Genomic DNA, 25,614 nt, shown 5'->3' on the forward strand with positions numbered 1-25,614 from the left:
CCTTCTGCTCCGAGTTTTTCCCCTCCTTCCCTCCATCCCCTCTCCTAGACGGCAGGCATTCCCATACATATTCAATATGTTATAGTATATCCTAGGTACAATATATATGTGCAGAACCGAATTTTGTTGTTGTTGTTGCAAAGGAAGAATTGGATTCAGAAGGTAAAAATAATCTGGGAAAAAAATGCTCACAGTTTACACTCATTTCCCAGTGTTCCTTTTCTGGGTGTAGCTGATTCTGTCCATCGTTGATCAATTGGAATTGGATTAGCTCTTCTCTATGTGGAAGATATCCATGTCCATCAGAATCCATCCTCATACAGTATAACTGAATCTATTTACTTGTTTTTGTTAGTGTGCCCATTTTTTAGGAATAGTAAATTTCTCCAAATACATGCACAGATAGTTTTCAACATTCACCTCTGCAAAATCTTGTGTTCCAAATTTTTTCTCCTCTCTCCCTTCCCACCCCCTCAGCCAGCAAACAATCTGCAGAGGTTAAAAATCTGCAATTCTCTAAACATGTTTGTCATGCTACACAAGAAAAATCAGATCAAAAGGGGGGAAAAAGAAAATAAAACAAGCAAACAAACAACCATCCCCCAAAAGAGAAAAATACTCTACTTTGATCCCCTTTGTCTCTACAGTTCTCTTTTTGGATGTGCACAGCATAAATCCTCCTTGTTGAGAAAAGGCAGGTTTTGATTGAATGGAACAGATTGATTGCTTCACAGCATGGATAACATCAGTGCAATAAGTCACTTGTCACATTCTGTTCACCTCCAGATGGTCTTGGTCTGGGGGTCCTTTCCAAGCTGTGCTTTGTTGCCAGCTTGCCCTGCCTGGCAGTCCACCAGCCCAGAGCTTGTCCTGTGGAAAGGAGAGAGCAGGAGATTTGGCGGAGCACTGCGGGGCCTGCGCTTCTCTTTCCTGCCTTTTCCCAGGAGCTCTTCCTTCCTCTCCTCTGGCTCAAGTTTGATGTGCTTGCGTAAGGCAGTCAGGCAACTGAGGTATCTGCCTCTTTCTTCCCTTTCCTACTTCAGCTCCTCTAGGAGCTGCTCTTCATGGCAAAGGATTGCTCCAGGCTCTTCGGGGCTGCTCGTTCTGCCTCCAGAGTATCCTGGAACCTGATCTCAGAAGCATTTTCTCTTTTGTGGACGGATCACGAGAACTTTATGGGAGAATAAGCATCCCTGTGACTTGGGACTTGCATTTTTCCCAGAATGAAGAAGGCTACCCAGCTCGTGCTCGCCAGCTCTCTCCTCTGCCTCCTGAAGGAGAGTATCTGCGCCACCCGGAGATACTACATCGGGGCTGTTGAGCTGTATTGGGACTATAGGAGAAGTGAGCTGCTCCATGCTCTCAGCCTGGAGCCAGGGTAACGTCTCAGTGTCTGCTCTTTTCTATTTGGGGGTTGGACAGGTTGAGTCAGTCCAAGGCTGGCTAGGACTCTTCTGCTTCAAGTAATGGGAGGACTGGTCCTCGGCTCAGTCATGTTGCACAGCCACGTGCCCACCTGGAATTCCACCGTTGGCTGGGCTACGTGTTTACCTAAATGGCTAGCTAGTTAAGGCTCATGGAGAGCTTTCTTTGCAGTGATGATTGAATGAACAGTGACTGGCATGGTTATTGTTGTTTCGTGGTTATTATTTCCTGGTTGTTTCTCTAAGGGTTCGCTCAGGGGCATTGTACCTACCATTCCCTTTCTTCAGAAAATGTCTAGTTTCCATCTCCCCTTCCCCCACCCCTCCCCAATCTCAAACTTTCATAGATGAGAAAACTGATCATTCTACTCCAACACTCGGTGCATTATGAACACGCCAATATGTGGCACATTCTGTTGAACGGGCAGCAATCACAAGTCATTAGGCATTAGTTGGAAATCATTTCAGCTCCATCATTCTGCCTGAACCGGTCTCGCTCACCAGCTAGCCCATTCCTATGCCATCACACCCCTTTGGATCTTGGATATTGTCTTCCCAGTTAAAAACTGGGCTAAGGAAGCCAGTGAGGCCCTTTCCAACTGCCACATTCTGTGGCCTGAAGTATTCTTCCCTCTAGGACAGTAGAAAGAACAGTTCATTTGAAGCCAGATGCCTTGGGTCCATATCCTGGCTCTGTCACTTCCTACCCATGTGACCCTGGACAAGTCCTTTCCCTTTTCTGGGCTTCAGTTTCCTTACATGTAAAATGAGGGAATTGAACCCAATGATTTCCAAGATCCCTCCAGTCTGAGGTCTAAGACTCTTCATGGCTCTGTTCCTGTTGCTGAGTGTTTGCTCTGGGTAAGGTGAGTGATAGGGAGAGAAAACAGACATGTCCTGGTGGGGGGGGGTTCAGTCTGTTGGAAGTAGGGGATTCATGTACATCAGTGCCTGCAGTCCAGGGAAGAATGTGATAGAGACCACAAAAAAAGTGCTAGCACAGGAACCTTCAAGAAAGGAGAAATCTTGGGAATAGGTATCAATCTGGGAAGTCTTTCTGGAGGAGGGGAGGCATGTACGAAGGCTTGTGAGCTATGGGCTGGATTTCAATTCACAAAGGTTTGAATCCAGGGTTCTTAACTTGGGGTTTATGAACTTTTTTTTTAATATTTTGAGAACTGTATTTCAATATAGTTTGTTTCCTTGGTAATCCGATGTATTTTGTGTTTATGCGTTTAAAAAGCTCACTCTGCGAAGGAGGTCCATAGGTTTCTAACACAAACAAGAACTGTTGCCTTAAAGGGAGGAGTGAAGGAATTTTAGGGAGTGAGGGTGGGTAGAATGAACAGTTTGAGCAAGACTCTGGAGGCAGGAGCTTGAGATAGAGAGTTGCCTTCTTTAGCTGAGAAGTATAAGAGAAAGCAGGAGATGTAGTTTGTGGTCAGATATGTTCAAAAACAGAAAACCAGAGCCTCAGTAAGGCGGTGACCTGCTGGCTCTTCTGAACCCCACTCAGAAAACCTGTCATTTTCTGGGGATTTAGATCATACTACTTCTTGCAGTGGCCCAATCACTCCCAAGTGCGTCTCTTGGAATGTTCAGGCCTTTCTCCTCCTAAGTCTCACTTGGCTCATCTTTATTTGTTCGTTGATTCGTTTGTTTGTTGATTCATTCGTTTGTTGATTCGTTTCCAACATTCTTTTTTATAAGATTTTGAGTTCCAAATTTATTGCCCTCCCTCTTTTACCTCCTCCCCTCCCCGACAGCAAGTAATCTGATATGGGTTAAACATGTACAATCCTTTTAAATATATTTCCATATTTGTCATGTTGAACCAGAAAAATCAGAGCAATAGGGAAAAAAATCAAAAGAAAGCGAAAACATCAAACAAACAAAAAAGGTAACTTCGATCCACATTCAGTCTTTCTAGTTCTCTCCCTGGATGAGCATGGCATTTTCTATCCCATTAGGATCATCTTGAAACTACATTGTTGAGAAGAGCCAAGTCCATCACATTCGATCAAGACTTAATTTTGCTGTTGTGTACGATGTTCTCTCGGTTCTGTTCACTTCACTTGGCATAGTTCGTGTCAGTCTCTCCAGGCCTTTCTAAAAATCATCCTGTTGGTCATTTCTTACAGAACAGTAATATTCCATGACATTCCTATACCACAACTTATTCAGCCATTCCCCAACTGGTGGATATCCTGAGTGTTTGTAGCAGCCCTTTTTGTGGTGGCAAGGAAATGGAAATACTCAAACATTTTTGTACATGTGGGTCCTTCTTCCTCTGTTATGGACCTTTTAGAATACAGACCCAGTAGTGACACTGTTGGATCAACCCACTTGCCTCATCTTTCACCCCTCTGCTTTGCATTGCCATAATCCTCAGTTTCTCTGACAGTCTGGCTTTCTCTTAGGCTCAGGACTCCACAAAAACAAAACAAAACAAAACTTCCCAGATTTATTTAGGATACTCGATTCTAGACAATGAATTTTAAAAGGGATACTGATAAATGGGAACATGTCAAGAGTAGAGGGACTGGGATGATGGGGGAACTGAAGATCATGTCATGAGAATGATTTAAGGAACTAAAGCAGTTTAGTTTAGAAAAGAGCCGTCCCTTGGACATGGCTCTTATCAACAATGACGTGATTCAGGCCAATTCCAATGTACTTGTGATGGAGAGAGACGTGTTTCTGTGAATATTTTGGTTTCTATGGATCCTTTCTAGTTTTGGCTTCTTGGAGAATAGGCATAGCATTGGAGTCTGAATCAAAAGACATAGCCATTTTAGAGTATCTTACTGTAGTTTCAAATTGCTTTCCAATTCCCAACCCTGCCAACAATGCTTTAACGGGCCTAGTTTTCCATAGCTGTAAAGAAGCCTTTCCTGCATCAGATCCTGCACCAGCATCCTTAGGAGCATGTAAATATTTGCCTCTATCCCTATTTGGGTCCTAATTGATGCAATCATTGGGGTCTGTGCCTGGCAAGCATCCAACTCCTGTTCATACCCTGATGTTCACTATTCAGTAAGTGTAAGTATTCCTGTTTTTTTGTTGGTGGAGTGGAGTGCGGGGTAGTACTGCATTCTCTTGTTGCTCTTCCTTGTTCTATTCTGGAGTCATACTGAACCTTAAGTAAGATTTTTTTCTCTTGCCCTTTGATAAATCAAAACTTCCTGATTCTACAAAAACCTTTGACAGCAGTCGTGTTGGCCCTCTTTCAACTCTTCAGTTAGATTCAGAGTTAAGGGAGATAAATGACAAAATGTTCCTGGCACTCAAAGGCTGTCCTTTTCTTTTCCGGATTTTTGTTGTTTGGGGACTTCTGCTCTCACATGGAAAAGTTCTGGCAAAAGTATGTGTGTCCAGTGTCCCTGCTTTGAACTCTTATTTCATATCTGATTGGAAACCTATTTGAATTCTCATTGCATTATCTGGTTCTATCTTGTTAACAATGCTCCAGCCCGTGGCCAGACCCAGCCCTTCCTGTTAATCAGTATCAAAATGATTTCATTGATTAAGATGAATGATCAAAAGACAAATCCCAACATCTCCAGTTAGATTGAAATTGAATGCATGGGTTTAACATGATATCAGATGGACCATGTGGTCCATTATTCACGTATGTCCAAATATCTTAGTACTCGATGTCATTCAAGTGTCTGCTATTCAATTGCATTTTTTTATATTCAACTTTAAAATCCTATGAATGGAGGTGATGGCCATTGCTGTCTTCCACTCTGGTCAGATCAATTTGTAGGACTGTGTTTAGTTCTGGGCATATTTTAAGAATGATTGAAGAGGTCCAGAGAATGGTATCCAGGATGGTGGAAGGACTTGAAAACATGCTGGAAATGAGATTCCATGGAAGGATCTGGGTGTTAGGGTTTATTTTACTCTCCCTAACTAATGCTAATCTGTCCTTATTCCTAGGCCTATCAGAGAAAATCTGGTAAACATAATATCAATCTCCCCTCTATTTTGAGGTCCTCAGACTCTTCTGGCTGCTATCTCATAGAAAGAAGTCGAAGCATAACAGCACCAGAGAGTTTAAATGAGCAGCCATCTTAAACTTTATTCTTGTAAATCACATCTCCCCTATGACCTCCTGCACATACCTTAGTATCGACCTCCCAGTCCAGGCATTTTTTATATTCAACCTTTAAAATCCTATAAATGGAGGTGATCGCCATTGCTGTCTTCCACTCTGGTCAGATCAATTTGTGGGACTGTGTTTAGTTCTGGGCGTAGTAACAGGGGAAAAGGGAAAGAGAGAAAAAAGGGAAGGGTGCTTCTAGTCTCGAGCTTATATAGGGTCAATGAGGTCACAGATACAAGCCAATCAACGATGAAGTCTACATCCCGAACTTGACCGACACTTCAGAGCCAGATCTAGGTTCCCGCCATGGGTGGAGGTCCCACCCACGAAGGAAGTCCCTAAGTACTCAACTCTTAAGCACACCCGGGGATTCTAAGATCTCAACTGCACTTGCCTGACCTTTCTTTGGACCCTTACATCTGGGGCTGTTTATTTTGGAAAAGAGAACACTAAGGGGTGGGTAGGTAAGGTCCAACACATAAGAGCAGATCTAGCAGCAGAGAAGGGCTTGCTTAGCCTTCTGTTGCTTGGCTTCATTGGGACCAGTTGGAGAACATGCAAAATAGAGTGACAGCTTTCAATTTCAAGTCAAGAAAGACTTAGCACGAAGAGTTCTCCCAAAGCACCGAAGGCTGCCTGGAAAAGTAACAACAGTAGTTTTCATTTTACAAACAGATGCTTACATGAACCATGAATAGGTGGTGCTATTATAAGTCCTACTTTACACATGAGGAAACTGAGGCTCATCAAGTTTATGTAGCAGCATGGTACAGTGAAAGGAGGCCCCACTTCTGCTGCTTACTATCTGTGTAACCTTAGACAAATTTCCTTGTCTGGTAAGTGAGAGGGCTGGATTTTTTTTTCTTTTTTTCTTTTTTTTGGCTGCAGCAATTGGGGTTAAGTGACTTGCCCAGGGTCACACAGCTAGAAAATGTTAAATGTCTGAGGCCAAATGTGAACTCGGGTCCTCCTGACTCCAGGGCTGGTGCTCTATCCAGTGCCTCACCTAGCTGCCCTGAGAGAGGGCTGGATTTGAAAGAAAAAGCCAACAAAAGGCAAAAATTGTTTCAATCCACATTCAGTCTCCAGGTAAGTATGGCAATTTCTATCCCAAATCTATTGGAATTGCCTCGAATCACCACATTGCTAAGAAGAGCCAAGACAATCACATTAGATCATTACCTAATCTTGTGACTGTGTACAATGTTCTCTTGGTTCTGCTCACTTCACTCAGCATCAGTTCATGTAAGTCTTTCCAAGCTTTTCTGAAATCAGCGTCCTGATCATTATTTTGGTATTATGTTCTACACTTTGGTAAGGTGAATCTACTCAAACTTTGTACCTCTCAGCACTACTAACTCTTTATCCTAAAGGGATAAATGGAATAAAAATGGAAAAGGGTAAAATAAATAATGGGAAAAGATCCACATGTAGGAAAATGTTTATAGCAGCTCTCTTTGTGGTGGCAAAGAATGGGAAATCGAGGGGACGTCCATTAATTGGGGAATGGTTGAACAATGAATGTAATGGAATACTCTTTTTTTTAAATTTTATTTATAATTTTTTGACAGTATATATGCATGAGTAATTTTTTTATAACACTATCCCTTGTATTCATTTTTCCAAATTATCCCCTCCCTCCCTCTACTCCCTCCCCTTGATGACAGGCAATCCCATGCATGTAATGGAATACTCTTATTGTTGTGTAAGAAATGATGAGCAGGTGGGTTTCAGAAAAGCCGGGGAACTCGTACATGAACAAGTGAGCAGAAGCGGAATATTGTACACAGTAACAACTGTGATGGACCTCGATGGACTTAGCTCTTCTCAGCAGCACAATGACCTAAGCCAATTCCAAAAGACTCATGATGGCCAAAGCAGCGTGGAGTCTGATGCAGATTGAAGTATACTATTTTCATTTCTATTCCTCATTTTTCTTTCTCGAGGTTTTCTCCTTTTGTTCTGATTCTTCTTTCACCACGTGGCGAATATATTTAATAGGATTGTTCATGTGTAACCTATATCCGATTGCTTGCCACCTGGGGAGGAGTGCCAGGGGAGGGAGAAAAAAGTTTGGGACACAACATCTTTTAAAAATGAATGCTGAAAACTATCTTTACTTGTAATTGGAAAAAATAAAATCCTATTAAATGGGGGAAATTGTGACTAGTAGAGCTGTATGAACCCTGTATAACATATGTGGACATTCGCATAGAGGTAGAGTTTGGTAGTCTCAGTGAACCGTACTCCTTAAAGGCCCAAGTGCCGGTGGTGGTCATTGGGCATGGGATAGCTGTGTAGCCGAGGACTTATTCTTATCCCTTGAGGCCCGTGAAGGTTGAATTAGGACCAACAGGTGGGAGGTGACAGGTGGCCGATTCAGGCTCAGAGTAAGCCATCATTTGCTCCCAGTAAGAAGCATCTCCCAAAGGAATGAGCTGTATGCTAAGGCAGTGGGTACCCCGGTACTGGAGAGGCTGAATTGCCTCTGTCACTGAGAGGAGCTCCATGGGAAAGCTGAAATCATTTCTCTTTTTCCCCTTGGAAAAAATTCCCATTCATCCCAGCCCTACTTGGAGAATCGCAGACTCTGTTTTCCTGCCCCAGTGTACCATGACAACTGGGATGACGAGCCCATGCTGGGACGAGTTGTTCTGGTGAAAATACTGATGCTGAAATGGCCTTATTTACCAGGGGGACTCTGCCTGAAATTCCCTGGAGCTCATCTTGGCCTTTTGCACCGCAGGTGGGCCCGAAGGGACCCGGGGAGACTTTTCATGCAAACAGAAAGTACTTTCGGGCCCTGGTGCCTCAGGCAAAGTTGGAGATTAGCTAAGGCTTCTCGGCCTACTCCGCCAGCATTCCAATTGGTTCTTGGCCGGGACATAGCCTAAGGCCCATGGACTACCCACAGGCTTTGATTACGGAAGGGGGGCAGTCACCCCCGCTGGCGGCTAAGGTACCTGTGGAGTGAGTGCTCATTTCCCCAATGCTCTTTCTACTGGAGAACTAGAAGAAAAATCCCAGCATCTCTTCAGATCCCCTGCACCTATTCCATTCAAATAGTGAAGTGGCTGCACCCTCAGGGCTGACCCAGAATCCCGTAAAGCCGCATCTCTCCTTGCCTGTGCCCTTCCTGTCCCTGAAATCACTCCCCACTTATTTCTAACCTTCGGGAGGGAGAAGTTAGGGAAGGACTGGAATATTCCGTCTCCGAGGTCCCCAGATGAGAATGCTGACCCAGCCCCGGCCCCTTTGATGCGGGTGCCTTGCTGGCAGCCCATCCCAGTGATTGCTCTTTTCTGCGTCCTTGTTACCACATCTGGAGGTCACCCACAGTAAGTGGAGGGGGATTCATGTATAACCCCGAGGCGTCAGTAGGTGGCCTTTTAAGGGTTAACACTCATTGTAAAAAGTTCTTGATATTTCATTTTTGATATTTTCATTGCTATCTCATTGTTGATATTTTAGTGAGCCGGAGCCCCGGGGTGAGCTCACAGATGTGGCTCTGTTGGAATGCTGGGCCTTTGCAATTAGAAATAGAAGGGACTGGGGATATTTTTCAGCTGAAGCCAAAGCCCCCATTTTCAGATGAAGAGACTGAAGGCGGGGAAACAGGGACTACTCCAAGGTCACTGGAAGGCTCCTGGAACCCCCTGAGGATGCCCTTTGGCGGGCACAGGCCTGGCTGCATTAGGGGTGCAAGGCAATTCTTTTTGGTTATTTATTTTTTTAAATATTGTGTTATGAATTATGTTGGGAGAGAAAATTCAGAGCCAAAGGGGAAAACCATGGGAGAGAGAGAGAGAGAGAAAAGGCTGTGAGCATAGCATTGTTGAGGTTGGGAAGGGGACCCCAAGAGTTGGGGTTGTGAGGCATCTCGAAAGAATTTGCAGGCATGAAGTCATGTCCAAGTGGAGGGGCAAAGTTTCGTTGTAGTTGTAATGCCAACTGGAGCGGGCTAAACTCCAGAGGGGGGTAGCGGGAATCAAGGGAAAGGAGCTAGATTTACAGGGCAGACTTGGGCCAGAGCTTCACGTTACTTATTCGCTAATTTTATGGCTCACAAGTGGGTTTGAGGGGTGGCCTATTCACCATTGCCTCAGGAACTTGGTTATCACTGACCAGCAGACTGTGTGTGTGTCAGCAATGTGTGGAGGACTATTCTAAGGCTAGAAGACTTTGAAATCCCGGACAGACAGACTGTAGAACAAGAGGGCTTCAACAATCGTTGCTGTCTCCCCCTAGAAGCATGTGTTGATTTCCATTCGGTCTCCCCGGTCCTTTCTCTGGATGCAGAGGGCATCTTCTGTCCAAAGTCTATGGGGGTGACATTGGATCACCGAACCACTGAGAAGAACCCAGGGTTTACTGGTTGATCATCGCACATTTGGGTGCAAGGGCATTCTTACAAACTGCTGAAGGCGCTAGAGCACCCCATTTTGGGAATTACGCCAAGAGAGCCCGTGCCAGGGTGGGATTGGTTGCAGAGGAGGGAGCTTGTGGAAGGGATTTAATTGCCATTGAACTCCACTTCCCTCATTCCACACGGACTGGCTGAATAGGATTCTTGTCACGTGTGTATGTGTGTGTGCACTGGCTATGTGTGTGTGGTGTGCGTGCATGTGTGCTGGGTGTGAGTGGGGGATATGTAGCATGCTCTATGTCTGTATATGTGGGTGCGGTGGGAGTGCGGATGCTATATTAAGTATATCGGAGTGTAGGTAATGTTTTTGCACATGGGCGTGTGGTTTGTATGTGTGTGTGTGAATGATGTGTGTACTCATGTATTTGGCTGTGTGAGCGGATGGGGTGTACGTGTGTGTTACGTGAGCGTGTGAGTGTTGTTTGAGGGTGTGGTGTGTTTGCGCTGTGTAGGTGGTGCATAAGTATGTGTGGTGGGTATGTTAACATGTACATTGAGTGAATGCGAATGTGCGAGTGTGCGAGTGTGTGAGTGTGTGTGTGTGTGTGTGCGCGAGTGTGTGAGTGTGTGAGTGTGTGAGTGTGCAAGTGTGTGAGTGTGTGAGTGAGTGTGTGAGTGTGTGAGTGTGCGAGTGTGTGTGTGAGTGTGTGAGTGTGCGAGTGTGCGAGTGTGTGTGTGTGAGTGTGTGAGTGTGCGAGTGTGCGAGTGTGTGAGTGTGCGAGTGTGTGTGTGAGTGTGCGAGTGTGCGAGTGTGTGAGTGTGTGAGTGTGCGAGTGTGTGTGTGCGAGTGTGCGAGTGTGTGAGTGTGTGTGAGTGTGTGTGTGAGTGTGCGAGTGTGTGTGTGAGTGTGTGAGTGTGTGTGTGTGAGTGTGCGAGTGTGCAAGTGTGTGTGTGTGTGAGTGTGTGAGTGTGTGTGTGAGTGAGTGTGTGAGTGTGTGAGTGTGTGAGTGTGCGAGTGTGTGAGTGTGCGAGTGTGAGTGTGTGTGCGAGTGTGTGAGTGTGTGTGTGAGTGTGCGAGTGTGTGAGTGTGTGTGTGTGAGTGTGTGTGTGTGAGTGAGTGTGTGAGTGTGTGAGTGTGTGAGTGTGTGAGTGTGCGAGTGTGTGAGTGTGTGTGTGTGAGTGTGTGAGTGTGCGAGTGTGCGAGTGTGTGAGTGTGAGTGTGTGTGTGCGAGTGTGTGAGTGTGTGTGTGAGTGTGTGTGTGTGAGTGAGTGTGTGAGTGTGTGAGTGTGTGAGTGTGCGAGTGTGTGAGTGTGTGTGTGTGAGTGTGTGAGTGTGCGAGTGTGCGAGTGTGTGAGTGTGTGAGTGTGTGTGAGTGTGTGAGTGTGTGAGTGTGTGCATATTCCCAGAGCTGGAGTGACCATGTCTCCTGAGAGCACTGTCACCTCATCTTATCATTCCTGACACCTAAGATACTCCAAGCCCATGGAATTCTGGGATCTCCACCAGAGTTTAGAGCAGAAGGCACCCTTCTGCACATGTGTGCATGGGGGTAGGGGCCCCTGAAGTTCTTCCTTGGCCAAACGTAAGGAGCTGGCCGTCTCAGAGAGATGCTAAGGAAGCCAGGTGGCCAGGTCAGGAGGAGGCGATGGCCAGCTTGCCTTCTTTTCCCTGTTTTAGTTCAAAGTGATTTTCATTCCAAATGGGAGAGCAGTGAAAGAAGAGCTAAGTCAGCTCCAATCATCTCTAATCAGGGACCTACTTAAGCGTCACTTGTGGGGGAAGTGGGCCTCCCGCCCAGCTTTTGCTCCCTGACTGTGGCCCACTCCCCTCTTTTTAGGAGGGGCTCTCCAACCTGGGAGGGAGACAGCGGAGGAACATTTAGAATGGGGGTGGGGGTGTTGGTGGAATGCTTGTTCAAGGTTCATTTGGGGGCAGGGAGGATGGAAGGAAATGTTTTTTCTGTGACTTCTACTGTATTTCATTAAGTGCCTCTGCTTTGAGCTAATTGTGTCCTGTGGCTGATGAGAGAAGAAGGGCAGCCTGCGTGAGGAAGCACTCTGCGATTGGGGTCAAAGGACTTGGGTCAAATCCTACCTTGGTCACTTACTCCCCAGGCCTTTTCTAGGCCTCAGTTTCCTTCTCTGAATTAGCCTCCAACGTCCCTTCCAGCTTGCAATCTATGAGGCATCAGTGTGGACTTGGAGCCCATGGTTCTGAATTGGTAGAGACTCTCTAGAGTACCATGCATGTGCACTCACTACTCTGTGTATGCAGAAGGTGCCTCAGGTGCTCCTAAAGGTGAGGAAATGGAGCCCCAGAAGGAGTCGGGCTCTTGGTTTTAGTGACTCATCTCCTAGGCAGCAGAGCTGAGTTGAGATTCCAGCCAAGTCTCTCCTGCCTCAGGTCTCTCTATTGTGCCCTATGACTTCTCAAGGGTCAAAAATGACTTCAGCGGGGGCTATTGGGCAGCACAGATCCTGGACCCAGACATTTCACGTGTACTAGCTGTGTCACCCTAGACAAGTCCCTTATCCCCAATTCCCTTGGCCAAAAATAAATCAATTTAGCTCTGGCTCTTTCATTTCTCATGATGAATGGGTGAGAGTGGAAGTAGTCTGCTAAGCCAAAACAAAAAGGGACCAGCAGGACCTAAAGGTGCCTTAGAGGCAAATCCTCTCATTATATAGATAAGGAAACTAAGTCCAGGTAGGAAGTAGCAGAGTCAGAATTTGATCTCAGGTCCCAAGACTCCTAACCCAGTGGAATCCTGCCTCCAATACTACCTGAATGGTTTTGGCCAAAAGATATAGCCTCATTTAGTCTGAGTCTCCCTATTTTCTTTCTTTCTTTCTCTCTCTCTTTCCCTTTCTCTTTCTCTTTCCTCCCTCCCTCCCTCCCTCCCTCCCTCCCTCCCTCCCTCCCTCCCTCCCTCCTTTCTTTCTTTCTTTCTTTCTTTCTTTCTTTCTTTCTTTCTTTCTTTCTTTCTTTCTTTCTTTCTTTCTTTCTTTCTTTCTTTCTTTCTTTCTTTCTTTCTTTCTTTCTTTCTTTCTTTCTTTCTTTCTTTCTTTCTCTCTCTCTCTTTTTTTCTCTCTCTTTCCCTTTCTCTTTTCTTTCTTTCTTTCTTTTTTTTGGTTAAATATATACAATCCTTTTAAACATATTTCCATATTTGTCATGTTGTACAAGAAAAATCAAATCAAAAGGGAAAAAACATGAGAACAAAAAAATCAAAACAAACAAAAGGTGAAAATCCTGTGCTTTGAACTATATTCAGTCTCCATGTTCTCTCTCTGGATAAACATGACATTTTCCATCTTAAATCTGTTAGAATTTCCTTGAATCACCAAGTCCATCACAGTTTATCATCACATCCTTTTCTTGTTACTTTGTACAAATTTTTTTTGGTTCTGCTCACATCTCTCAGCATCAGTTCGTATAAATCTTTCCAGGCCTTTCTGAAATTAGCCTGCTGATCATTTCTTACAGAACACTAATATTCCATCACATTCATATACCACAACTTATTCAGCCACTCTCCAATTGATGGGCATCCACTCAGTTTCCAGTTCCTTGACACCACAAAAAAGGCTGCTACAAGCATTTTTGCACATGTGGGTCTCTTTCTCTTCTTTAAAATCTCTTTGGGATAGAAGCCCAGTAGAAGCCCTGCTGGATCAGAGTAATGCCAATTTGATAGCCCTTTGGGTATGGTTCCAGATTGCTCTCCAGAATGGCTGCATGCATTCACAATTCCACCAACAATGTATCAGTGTCCCAGTTTTCTTACATCACCTTCAACATTTATTATTATCTTTTACTGTCATCTTAGTCAATCTGAGAGGTGTGAGGTGGCACCTCCCTGTTTTTTAAAATGATGTTTCTTCTACTTCTAAATCTATGCATCTAAGAAAGGAACAAAAAGAAACAGAGGCAAAGTCTTTGGCCTGGCCATACAGATAGTCCTAGATAGAAATGCTCTGGCCACGAAGGCTGCAGCTCTGAGCAGGATTCCTTCCATGTTGGGCCATTGTTCTTTAAAAGAAAGCCTTGGAATTTGGCTTCGTAAGAGCTACAAGAAATAATTACTAACTCTTTGTCCAGCAAGTTTTGGAGGGACTTCTACTACGTAGTATTACCAGTGAGACTCACTGAGGACAATGAATGGCCTCCTTTGTCTCAGAGTAATGAAGGCAATGTTGAGATGAAGTGGTTCCTTGTCCTAGAAGGCTCAGGCAGACTTGACAGCCGTGTTCCTTGGTTTCCTCAAGTCTGGGTTGATGGGTGGGAGAAAACCTAGTACATCCACAGCCCTTTGGGCACGTGAGCTCGTGGATTCATACTATGACTTCCTGGCATTGGGAAACAGGTGGCCCGAGAACACTGGTCAGGCAACTTGCGGACTATGGAAGTCAAAGGAGCTTTCAGGGACAGGGAAGAAATAGATGCTTGAAAACTTTCTACAACTTAAGCCTAATTCCATCCTGTATCAGAAACGTCCAACATTTTGTGGGAAAATAATTTCAAATATTGTAGTGATGAGAGGATATGCTGTTGTTTGGTTCATGACTTACCAACACGTGCCAAGGACTTGTAGCACTGGGTACAGGCTGAGCTGGATAGTGTTTGATTTTCCTTCCAGCTCTGGGGTCCACCTATATCTTTCCAGCCCTTGGATTTTCCTTCCATCCTTTCTCCTTGGTTTCTTCCTTCTTCACCTTCTCTCTCCTTCCTTTTCTTTCTCCCTTCCCACCCCATTCCCTTTCTATCCTTTTGTTCTGCTCTTTCTTTCCTCCCATCAGAACCAGAGTTGGAGTTGGGTAAGACTGGCAGCTGCCAAAGGCAGACTGGCCAAGAGAAAACACTTAGAGATACTTTCCAACAGGACTTTTTAACAAACACATCCATTTGGAATGCCAGAAAATCCTGTTCTCCATGGTGAGGCCATAGTTGGGGGGCTGGGTCCCGAGGTCCCGGAAAGGTGGCATAATGGCCTTCACTTGGCCCAACTCCCCAAATTAGGTTTTTGTCCTGACTCAGTCCTCACTTGCTCCTGCTATCTTTCTCTTCCGATTTCTCTGTTTTTCTTTTAGCTGACTACAATTAGGGACCTATGTATATAAGCCTGCTTGGACTGCCTGCCAACTTCCATGAAATGTCTATTCTTCTTTATTGGTCAAAGGCCAGAGTGTCTGGAAAGCGCTGGTTCCTACGCTCTGGGGTTTCCACAAGCTTCCTAACATTCTCCCTGTTCAGACTTCATCCACAGTATTGGGTCCGGTTGGGGACACCCCATTTCAGGCATGGGCTCTGCCATTTCAAAGACTAATTTGAAAGGACTAAGTAATGATTAAGTTGGAGATGAGAATCTCAGGGGAAATCAGTCAAGCAGAACTAGCCTGTTTGTGGAGAAGGGATCCCACTTGTTCACTTCAGCCCTGGAGGACAGAACTAGGAGGGGAAGGTGGGCGAAATGGCCAAGTGACAGATTTGGGCTGTGGTCAGGAAGGACTGGAGAGCAATGCGTTCTGTTCCAGAGTAGAAAGCTCTGCTTCCATGTAACAGGACTTGCCCGGCCACAGGTGAAGAGCTCCAGGGCTGGAATGACATCATTTTCTGTTCTAGTCCCTCACGCTAATCAAAGAACACAGTGTCTCGGTGTAGGAATCCAGTTGCTATGCAAGGAGGAAGGGCCTTGAATTTCTTTTCTGATAACATAGTTTGACAAAGAAGAAAATACATTAATCTGCCCTTGTTTCCAAAGTAAACACTTTGTTATCAGCATGTCTTTCCATTTACTGGAAACACGTGCTGTTCAGGAAAATACAAGATACTGCCTTTTGGCTCCAAGGCCAAAAAAGCAATTGCTTTGCTACTGCGGGGAAATGAGTGGAAGTAAAAGGCCAGGGTGGAGGGGCTGGGACTTCTGGTGAGTCCTTTCCTTAATCTGCCCCTTTCCCAGGCCCCTACGCAACCCATTCAGTGTCCTGCTTACCTAGCAGGTCCCCCAGCCCATGCCTCTTCCCCCGGGTTTTGTCCTTGAGCTCCTTGGTGGTGTCTGGCCAAGCCTGAGGAGGCCTTCTCAGAATAACATGTCTAGAAAGATCAAGAACGTGCTCAATGTTCGTTCCTGGGTAGTTCCCCACAAAGATCTCAAGCCTCTTGAGATGGGTCTGGATTCTTTTTTTAAATACTATTTTATTTTTTCCAACCCAGGCAAAGAGAGTTTTCAGCATTCACCTTTGGGAAACCTTGTGTTCCAAATTTTTCTCCCTCCCTCCCTTGCCCCGCCCCCCCATGGCAAGCCATCGAACTTAAACATGTGCAATTTTCCCAAACTTATTTCCATCTTCGTTATGCTGTACAAGGAAAATCAGATCAAAAGGGGAAAAAACACTCAAAAAAAAAAAGACAAGCAAACAACAACAACAAAGAAGAAAATGCCATGTTCTGATCCACATAGATCTCTCTGTATCCAGCCGGCTCTTGGACGGATCTGGTTTTCTTTTGTCTCTATCTGGGTGAGCACTGGTGGTGCTGATGGGTGGGGGGACTGAGGGAGGGAGGGGCTCCGAACCAGACATTTCATGAGGGAGTCTTAGTGAGTCACCCAGTCAGTAAGAATCAGAGGTGGGAGGCAAATACAGGTCTCCAGCCACTAAACCAAGCTGCCTCTGCACTTAGTAGATGATTGATTTGTCCAATGAGCAAATGAATGAATAAATGACACTTAGAAAAGCCCCACACATTCCTGGCCCTGTTACTTATAACGGAGTGGGGCAGCCCCCCGCCCCCTCCCCACCCTAGGGAACCTTCTGCTCCTCTTAGAGTCAGGAAACCTAGCTGCTGACATGGAGGCAAGGGGGGCACAATGGAAAATACACTGAGTTTGGAGTCAAATGACCTGGACTGAGACCTTTCTTCCCCTGTGTGACTTAATCTCTCTGGGACTTGATTTCTTCATCTTTTAAAATAAGGCGGTTGGATTAAATCAGGGCTTTTTACATTGTTTCCACTCCTGATTCCTTTTCACCCAAGAAATGTTTATGTGACCCTGGGTATATGGGTATATAAAGTAGGTCTACAAAGCAAACACTTACTGAGAATAAATCCGAATTTCGAGACTGCCACATTCAGTTTAAGAAGCTTTGGACTAGATGGTCTCTAAAATCCCCAACTCTGAAGCTATTGAGCCTGTGAAGTTTTCAGTGGGTTTTGGCCATCCAGAGTGCTGCCTTCCTCGAGACTTTCTTTAAAATATTCATGGGTAAAATGGAATTTGGAACTCTTGATGGGGGTGTTGAAATGGGCCCTTTGAGGGATGAGGGGAGGTGGAATTTTTAGAGGACTCAAAGGACAGAGCGAAATGGTGGGTGAAAAACGGGGTGTTCTTTGAAGATTGTTTTTGCCGGAGGTGGTGTTGAAAAATCAGCTTGTGCCAAGAATGACCGATGGTTCCAGCCCAGTGCTTTACTCCAGAAATCAAAGAATTTGCCAGGAAAAGGGCTCTGAGTTTAGGGTCAGTAGGTTTGCCAGTGGGAGTGGGAGAAGGCTCCACTGAGAGCTTTCCGGGCATGGGACCCAGAACAAGGGTTACTGATATTACTAGTAATACAAACATTTCAATATCTTGCTTAAAAGGACCCGGAGTGGGTGTGCATGGTGCTGGACCAGTGTTTGATTTTCATATCACAGAATGTAGGAACATAAATACATAGGGGCGTGTGTATGTGTGTGTGTGTGTGTGTGTGTGTGTGTGTGTGTGTGTGTATTTAGGTTTTGTCTTCACTAAAATTCAGAAGCACAAACATTCTAGAACATAGGAATGAGATGTTGCAAAGTGACAAAAGCACTAGATTTGCAGTCCAAAGGCTTGGGTTCAAATCCCAAGTTTGTAACTTGACATCTCTGGGCCTCTGTTTCTTTCTCTATAAAAGAAGGAGGCTAGGCTAGATGGTTTTGAAGGTCCCTTCCAGTTCTAGAGTTAGGATCCTATGATCTTCAATTTCCTTCTCTAGAAAATGTGGGTATTTGACAAGAAAATCTGTAAGTTCCTTTTGAGCTTGAACAGTCTATGATCTTCAATCCTTTCTTCAATCCAGATCACTGTTTTCCATCTATTTCCAGTTCTAAATCCTGTGCCTATCTATGGTATTCCCTATTCTATAATCAACAACTTTATCCAAAAAGAAAATGAGCTTTATTCGGTATTACCTGTCATTAGTGATCACTGCTTCTGTACCTAGAGGCTCCCAAATGATCAGTACAAGCACTAATTGTAGAATTTTGCTGAGGATCACTATCAAGATTGTCCATCTAGGCCGTGGCTCTTTTCAACAATGAGTTGATGCAGGCCAGTTCCAATGTTCTTGTGATGGAGAGAGCCAGAACTGAGTGTGGATCACAACATAGTATTTTCACTCTTTTTGTTGCTTGCTTGTATTTTGTTTTCTTTCTCATTTTCCCCCCTTTTCATCTGATTTTTCTTGGATGGCGGTTAAATGTAGAAACATGTTTAGAAGAATTGCAGTTTAACCTATATTGCATTACTTGCTGTCCAGGGGAGAGGGTGGGGGGAAGGAAGGGAAATTTGGAACACAAGGTTTTGCCAGAGTCAATGTTGAAAAATTATCCATGCATATGCTTTGAAAATAAAAAGCTTTAATAAAAAGAAAAGATTACTTATCTAGAATTTCCTAGAGAGATGAGGAAAAGCACCAGCCTGAAAGAGATGTTGACCTTAGGATGATTGTAACCCACAGACCCAACTGGAGGTAGTTCTCCATCAACTTGATTGACTCAGGTTACTGTTAATGCTTTAAGTTTTCCAAAATGCTTTCCTCTGGACGCCCGAGTCAGAGAAAGGGAATGGGGTAGAGTGGTGAGTTTTACAGAGGAGAAAGCCAGCGCAAGGAGAGGAAGCAGAGAAGGGGCCACATTGGCTGCTGGAGATAAGCATGAAAGGAAGTGTTATGCAATAAAGCTAAAAAGCTAGGTTTAGCTCCAGATGCTCTGAAGAGAAGCTATAACTTCACTGAGTAGACAGCGGGGAGCCACTGGAGATCTGGAAGTGGATGAATGACAATTCTTTTGGCCATGTGAAGGGTGGAACATAGATGATTGCTTCCTTGAAGCCAAGTGGATGATTTCACTTTTCTGACAATATATCAAGGCCCAGTGGCACTGGAAGTGGTAGACCACCTAGGGATGGATGAAGCTCCCAGTATGTGGCGGTAACTCCCTTGGTCATCAGAGCGGTGCCTCAGCTCCCCAGTGGTTTAAATGATTCTTCCAGCATCATCCGACTAGGGTGGAAGAGGGATTTGAAGCCATCGTTGTTAATTCATTCAGTTGTGTTTGACTCTTTATGACCTATGGATCATAGCAAGTCAGGTCCTTCTGTCCTCCACTGTCTCTCAAAGTCTGTTCAAACTCATGTTCTTTGTTTCCATAACACTATCTCTCCATGTCACCCTCTGCCATTCCCTTTTCCTTTTTCCCTCAATTTTTCCCAGTGTCATGGTCTTTTCCAATGAGTCCCATGTTCTCGTTAGGTGGCCAGAGTATTTAAGCTTCAGCTTCACTATTTGTCATCTCAGTAAGAAGCCTGGATGATTTCCTTAAGCATTAACTGATTTCATCTCTTTCCTGTTCAAGGGACTCTCAAAAGTTTTCTCTAGCACCATAATTTGAAAATGTCGATTCTTCAGCATTCGGCTTTCCTCACGGTCCAACTCTCACAGCCATACGTTGCTCCTGGAAAAACTATAGCTTTGACTCTATGGACCTTTGTCGGCAAGGTGATACGTCTCTGCTTTTCGGTGTGCTGTCCAGATGTGCCCTAGCTTGCTTTCAAGGAGCAAGCACCTTTTAATTCCATGGTTGCAGTCCCCGTCTGCAGTGATCTTTGAGCCCATGAATAGACAATCTGCCACTGCTCCCATTTCTTCTCCCCGTCTTTGCCAGGAAGGGATAAGGCCTGTTGCCAAGGTCTTAGTTTTTTTTGAAGCCAGGTTCTGTGTCCTGTGTCCAACAAGCATCCTACTTATTATGTCACATAGCTTTTCCAGATTTTTTCCCTTTATTTCTACTAATCTTAGATTCAGCAAATCATTAGTCTGTTACCGAGTGTGTTAGCCATTTCTTCTTGTTATGCCATCGATACTTTCATTGACAACATGATAACATATCACTGATGGCAAATATTGAACAACACAGAACTACAGAAGGCTAGCCTCCTAGGATGCTCCGCTAGAGACTTTCCTCCAAGCTGACACCACCTCGTTAATGACTGAATTGCAGCCAAGTCTTGCTGGACACGTCCACCTGAATATCTCATTAGTATGTCGATCCTCATATCGTCTTCCTGCTTATACCCTAATTTCCTTCACATGCTGCTGGGGTCCTGGGTTCTATCATTCTTTGACTCATTCTCAACTCTTCCCTCTCCCTGCTCCTCTTCTCTCTTCACCCCTCTCACAATGGGCCAAGTCATCAGATCTAGCTATTGCCTTCCCACTGTCTCTGGAATGGAACCTTAACTGGAGCATTACTATAGAGAAAAGAAAAGAAACTTGTCACTTCAGGGATCATGTGGACCATAAAATGTGACCAGAGGGTTCACAGGTTAATAGGGAAGTCACTTCTTCATGGGCAGCTTTAATTCTGAGCATGTGTTTACTCAGAGGCACCTAGGGAATGCAGTAGATAGAGAACCAGGCCTGGACTCAGGCCTTAGACATTAGCTGGCAAGTGTGTAACACTTGTGTTAACACTGGTAAGTCATCGAAGCTTTGTCTGCCTCAGTTTCTTCAACTGTATTATGTGGCTAATGATAGCCCCAACCCACAGTATTCTTGTGGAGATAAAATGAGATCATATATTAACACAGTTGTCTGTGCCACATTGTAGGCATTTTGGAAATATGTATTCACTTGTGAATGGATCTAACCATTCTGGAGAGCGATATGGAACTATGCTTAAAGGGCTAACAAACTGTGCATACCCTTTGACTCAGCAGTGCTACTCCTGGGCTTATATCCCAAAGAAATACTAAAGAAGGGAAAGGGACCTGTTTGTGCCAAAATGTTTGTGGCAGCCCTTTTTGTAGTGGCTAGAAGCTGGAAGATGAATGGATGTCCATCAGTTGGAGAATGGTTGGGTAAATTATGGTATATGAAGGTTATGGAATATTATTGCTCTGTAAGAAATGACCAGCAGGAGGAATACAGAGAGGCCTGGAGAGACTTAAACCAACTGATGCTGAGTGAAATGAGCAGAACCAGAAGATCACTGTACACTTCAACAACAATACTGTATGAGGATGTATTCTGATGGAAGTGGAAATCTTCAACAATGAGATGATTGATGCCAGTTCCAATGATCTTGTGATGATAAGGGCCATCTACACCCAGAGAAGACTGTGGGAACTGAGAGTGGATCTCCACATAGCACTCTCACTCTTTCTGTTGTTTGCTTGTGTTTTATTTTCTTTCTCATTTTTTTCCCTTTTGAATTGATTTTTCTTGTGTGGGACCATAATTGTATAAACATATATGCATATATTGAACTTAACATATATTTTTACCATGTTTAACATATATTGCATTACTTGCCATTTAGGGGAGGGAGTGGGGGAAGGGAGGAAATTGGAACACAAAGTTTTGCAAGGGATGCTGCCAGAGATTTGGTGGGCTCACAAAATTTTGGTGGTTTTAATGTAATATATGTTCTAGGGAAAAGAGCAATTATTTTAAGATCCCCTGACCTTAGGGGGCGCCTGTTCTAACAATCTGTCAGTGATTCTACATTTCTGGCTTTGGAATCTGTGATCCTGAGGCCCTCTGATCTAATAATACTATTGTTCCTTACATGATTAGAAAAGTCTTCTGATTTAGGAATATCATAATATTTCTTCCCTTAGACTTTAGGGAAGATATATTAGTGATCCTGAGACTATTGTTCTAACATTATGTCTGTCAATGATTTCAAGTCTTCCGGCCTTAGAATAGTCCTACAGACATTACTCTGTTGGTCAGTGATAACCAAATTAATTCTTGAGACCACTCCTTGGTTCTACCTCTAATCATAATGGCATGAACTGGATAAATTTGCCTCCACGCTCTAGGTTCCTTCCTAAAACCTGTAGACTTTAGCCCCCTTCGATTGGTGTTACAATTACAATCAACTTTGCCCCTTGACTTAGCTATGGGTTCAAGCCTGCAAATTCTTTTGAGACACCTTGTGACAAGCCCAACCTTTTGGGGTACCTTCCCAACTGCAATAGTTTGTGGGTGTGCAGGATTCCCTTTATTCAGAGCTCTCCAAAACTGAATCTACCCTTTTCTTTCTTTGTACAGATTTCCTCCAAGAGTCCCCGACTCGTTTGCATCCGATGGTTCCACTCTCTATAAAAAGGCTGTGTTTGTAGAATACACAGATAGCCTCTTTCTCCAAGCCAAGCCCAGAGCACCATGGATGGGTAATGATAATACTTCACGGTTTGGAAGATCTTCCAAACTTCCACTTGTGTGGCCACTCCTTTGTGTGTGGCAGCCCTTTCCCTGCCTTAACAGCATGAGTTGATGTGGCTAAGAACGTCACCTATGGATTGGTCAGGTTTTGAGTGATGAGCTTTTCTCAACATAGCTAGATTAGTCCTTGGGAAGCAGCCACATGTACGCCTGGATCAGGAGGCCAAGCCTGTCCAAAGACTGGAAGGAGATTTCGCTAGCCACTAGTCTGAATCCTTATTTTACAGATGGAGTAGCCCCAGGGATGGGAAAGGATTTGCTTGGTCTCACATGGAGACCAAGTAGCAGAGCCTGCTTCAAAGTCTTTGACTAAATCCAGAAAGCTTTCCAATATATCCCACAATCTCTGGGACCTGCCAGAGTTGCCCATGAGTAAGGGAGGAAGCATGTGAAATTGGACAGGAACCTGACCTGAGCCTCTATGGGCCAAGGGACCACACTCTCAAGTGAGGGAAGTCCCTCTCCGGGATGGCTCAGCACCTTCTCTGAAAATTTAAGTGGTAGGGACTTGGCTGGAACAATGACAATGACCCTCCCAGTGCCCAAGAGCCAGCGTATGTCAATGGCAGGGCTTGAGCTCAGTCTTTCCTTGGTCTGTTCTCCTTCCTAACCAGTTCTAGGCCCATTGCTAATCCTGGCCAGAACGTGGTCTCCTTTAACCCCCAGGGGGGCTAGAAGTCTTTGGCTTCTTCCTGGACCTAGTGGTGGCTATGAGAGATTGCTGCCTCCCAAAGGCCCCATATATTGCAATCGGTCTTTTGAATGATGTAGTTTTTAGACCATTCACCAGCCAAGTGGCATGCCTGTAGATGGGCACTTTTCAGTGGTCCTATTTAAATGGCACCTTCCAGAACTGGACCCATATCCCAGAGGCAGACTGAGTGGCACAAAATAAGGAGCATCTGCCGTGCCACCTCCCTTGTGCTAGATATATGTTGGTCCAAGATTACAGGAGCGCTTTGCCTTCAGTACAAGGTCTGCCTTGCACACAGTAGGAATTTAATAAATGTTTGTCAGTTGAATCCCAGGCACATTTAAAAAAATATTTTCCCCAATTTCATGTAAAAAAACCTTTTTTTGGGGGGGGGCTACACATAGCCATTCATTTTTAAAAAACACATTTCCTTATGAATCATGTTGGGAGAGAAAACTCAAAACAAAAGGGGAAAACCACAAGAAGAAAAAAACCAAAGTGAACGTAGCATGTGCTGATTTACATTCAATCTCCTTAGTTCTCTCTCTGGATGCAGATGACATTTTCATTTCGAGTTTATTAGGATTGCCTCGTATCACTGAGCCGCTGAGAAGAACCAGTTCTGTCATAGTTGGTCATTGCACAGTCTTGCTGTTGCGGTGTTCAATTTTCCCTGCTTCTGTTTGTTCAGCATCAGTTCATGTAAAATTTTTCTGGCCTTTCTAAAATCAGAATGTTCATAATTTTTTAGAACAATAGAATTCCATTATTTTCATATACCATAATTTATTCAGCCACTCCCCGATTGATAGGTATCTACTCATTTTCCAATTCTTTGCCACCACCAAAAAGAGCTCTGGGCACATTTTCCTAGTGTGCTTAGACCCCCTCATGGGATTGGAATTGACCCTGGTGACCTTGCATTTGCCCCAGGTTGCTTCTTCCTAGATGCTCTTTTGGAAGTGGCTAAAGCTGGGAATTAATCCATCGCTCTTGCTCTACTCCTTTATGTGATGGTGCCTCCAAATTCTAAAGGATATGTACGTAGAAGAGCAGGGCAAAAGCAAACATTTCAATTTTGCCTGTGTTGTACTGAAGATTTCCAGGTCATAAGCTGAGGATGTACTTGGGCAGACTCTCTGGTCACGTCCATGTATGTATGTGACTGCATGGCCTCCAACCCTTTGGTTTGGCCTTGGGGACCTAGAGAGAACCCAGCCTAATTCATGAACTCGTAGCTTGTCTTCTGCCAGAAACACTGACCGAGACATACAAGATGTAACCCTGTAGGCGGCACATGGGGAGCTTTTCTTCCCAAACCCTTCTCTCTCTCCAGTGGAAAATAAAACCAGTGGCCAGCGATTAGGCGAAATTGTTTCATATGATGACACAAATGATGCGATGGGGGCAAAGCAAGTGGTTGAGCAGCTCCTCTTTGACATCAAAGTCTACTTTTAGTTCCGAAGGAAGTCCCAGATAGGTCCAGCGGCCTTCCATCCTATGGGAGAGTTGGCCTCTGTCTGAAATCAGGTATGGGTGCCTGCTGCCACAGTGCAGAAATACAGAGCTAATTAACCTAGGTTAATGCTGAAGCATGAGGATCCTGACAGACAAGCCTTTTTAGAAGCAAAATTATGTCAGGGGGGACAAAGAAATAATTTTTGTATATATTGCAATTCTGTTATGCTCCTCTTAGCCAGAAAAGTTAAAGGGAACATAGATCCATAATCCCATGCTTCCTTCAATGTCAAGAAAGGTGACCAAATTGAAAGGAGTCATAATTGCATACATCCCCTAAAGAAACAGACCTGGTCAAACACACTATATGTAAACTGAGTCAGGTTTCAGATTAAGCTACTTTTAAAGGATTTACAAATAAGCTGATTGACATTGAAGCATACTATTTTCACTTTATTTTGGGGTGGGTTTTTTCCTTTTGCAAACTGACATTTTTTGCAAACAGTTTGTTCTTTCACATAACTACATTTGTATAACTTATATCAACTTGCTTATCATCTTAGGGAGGGGAATGAAAAAGGAGTAAGAAAATTTGGAAGTCAACATTGTATTTAAAAATTTGAATGTTAAAAATTATCTTTATATGCAATTCTTTAGAAACAAATTATTATTAAGGAAACAAAGCAGTGAATTGAGGAGGAGGATTTACGTGTCTCCAGGGAGTCAAGAATTTCTGCTGAAATTCTTCCCCTAAAAGCTAAGGAAAATTTGAGGCTCTAAGTACATTTTCATGTCTCATGGGGCTGATTTTGGTCAGGTAAGGTAGCATTAACCAAAAGTTGCCAGAAGAATGAAATCAAAAATAAAAAAGTCCCATTCTATTCACCATCCCAAGCCTGAGACAAAGCTTATAGCATAGCCAACACATGGCAGCCTAGCAGCACTGGTTCCTGTGCATTTGACCTTCATTTCAGAATTTTCTTTGGAAAATGTCTTTTTCAGTTGGGCCCTTTTTAAACCCTCATTGCCTCTA

At 44.3% G+C, this 25,614-nt stretch overlaps 1 protein-coding gene across 1 annotated transcript in view; it reads left to right on the plus strand.

The window, feature by feature from the left end:
* Positions 1-989: 989 nt before the first annotated feature.
* Positions 990-25,614, plus strand: part of F8 (coagulation factor VIII) — a 110,562-nt gene continuing 85,937 nt past the window's right edge. Inside the window, exons 1-2 of the mRNA XM_074278450.1 lie at positions 990-1,378; positions 22,256-22,377. Coding sequence (XP_074134551.1) covers positions 1,224-1,378; positions 22,256-22,377 — 277 coding nt within the window. The 5' untranslated portion in view covers positions 990-1,223. The remainder of the gene's footprint in view (positions 1,379-22,255; positions 22,378-25,614) is intronic.

This window comes from Sminthopsis crassicaudata, chromosome X (genome assembly GCF_048593235.1).
Source record: "Sminthopsis crassicaudata isolate SCR6 chromosome X, ASM4859323v1, whole genome shotgun sequence".
In the NCBI taxonomy this organism is placed as follows: domain Eukaryota; kingdom Metazoa; phylum Chordata; class Mammalia; order Dasyuromorphia; family Dasyuridae; genus Sminthopsis; species Sminthopsis crassicaudata.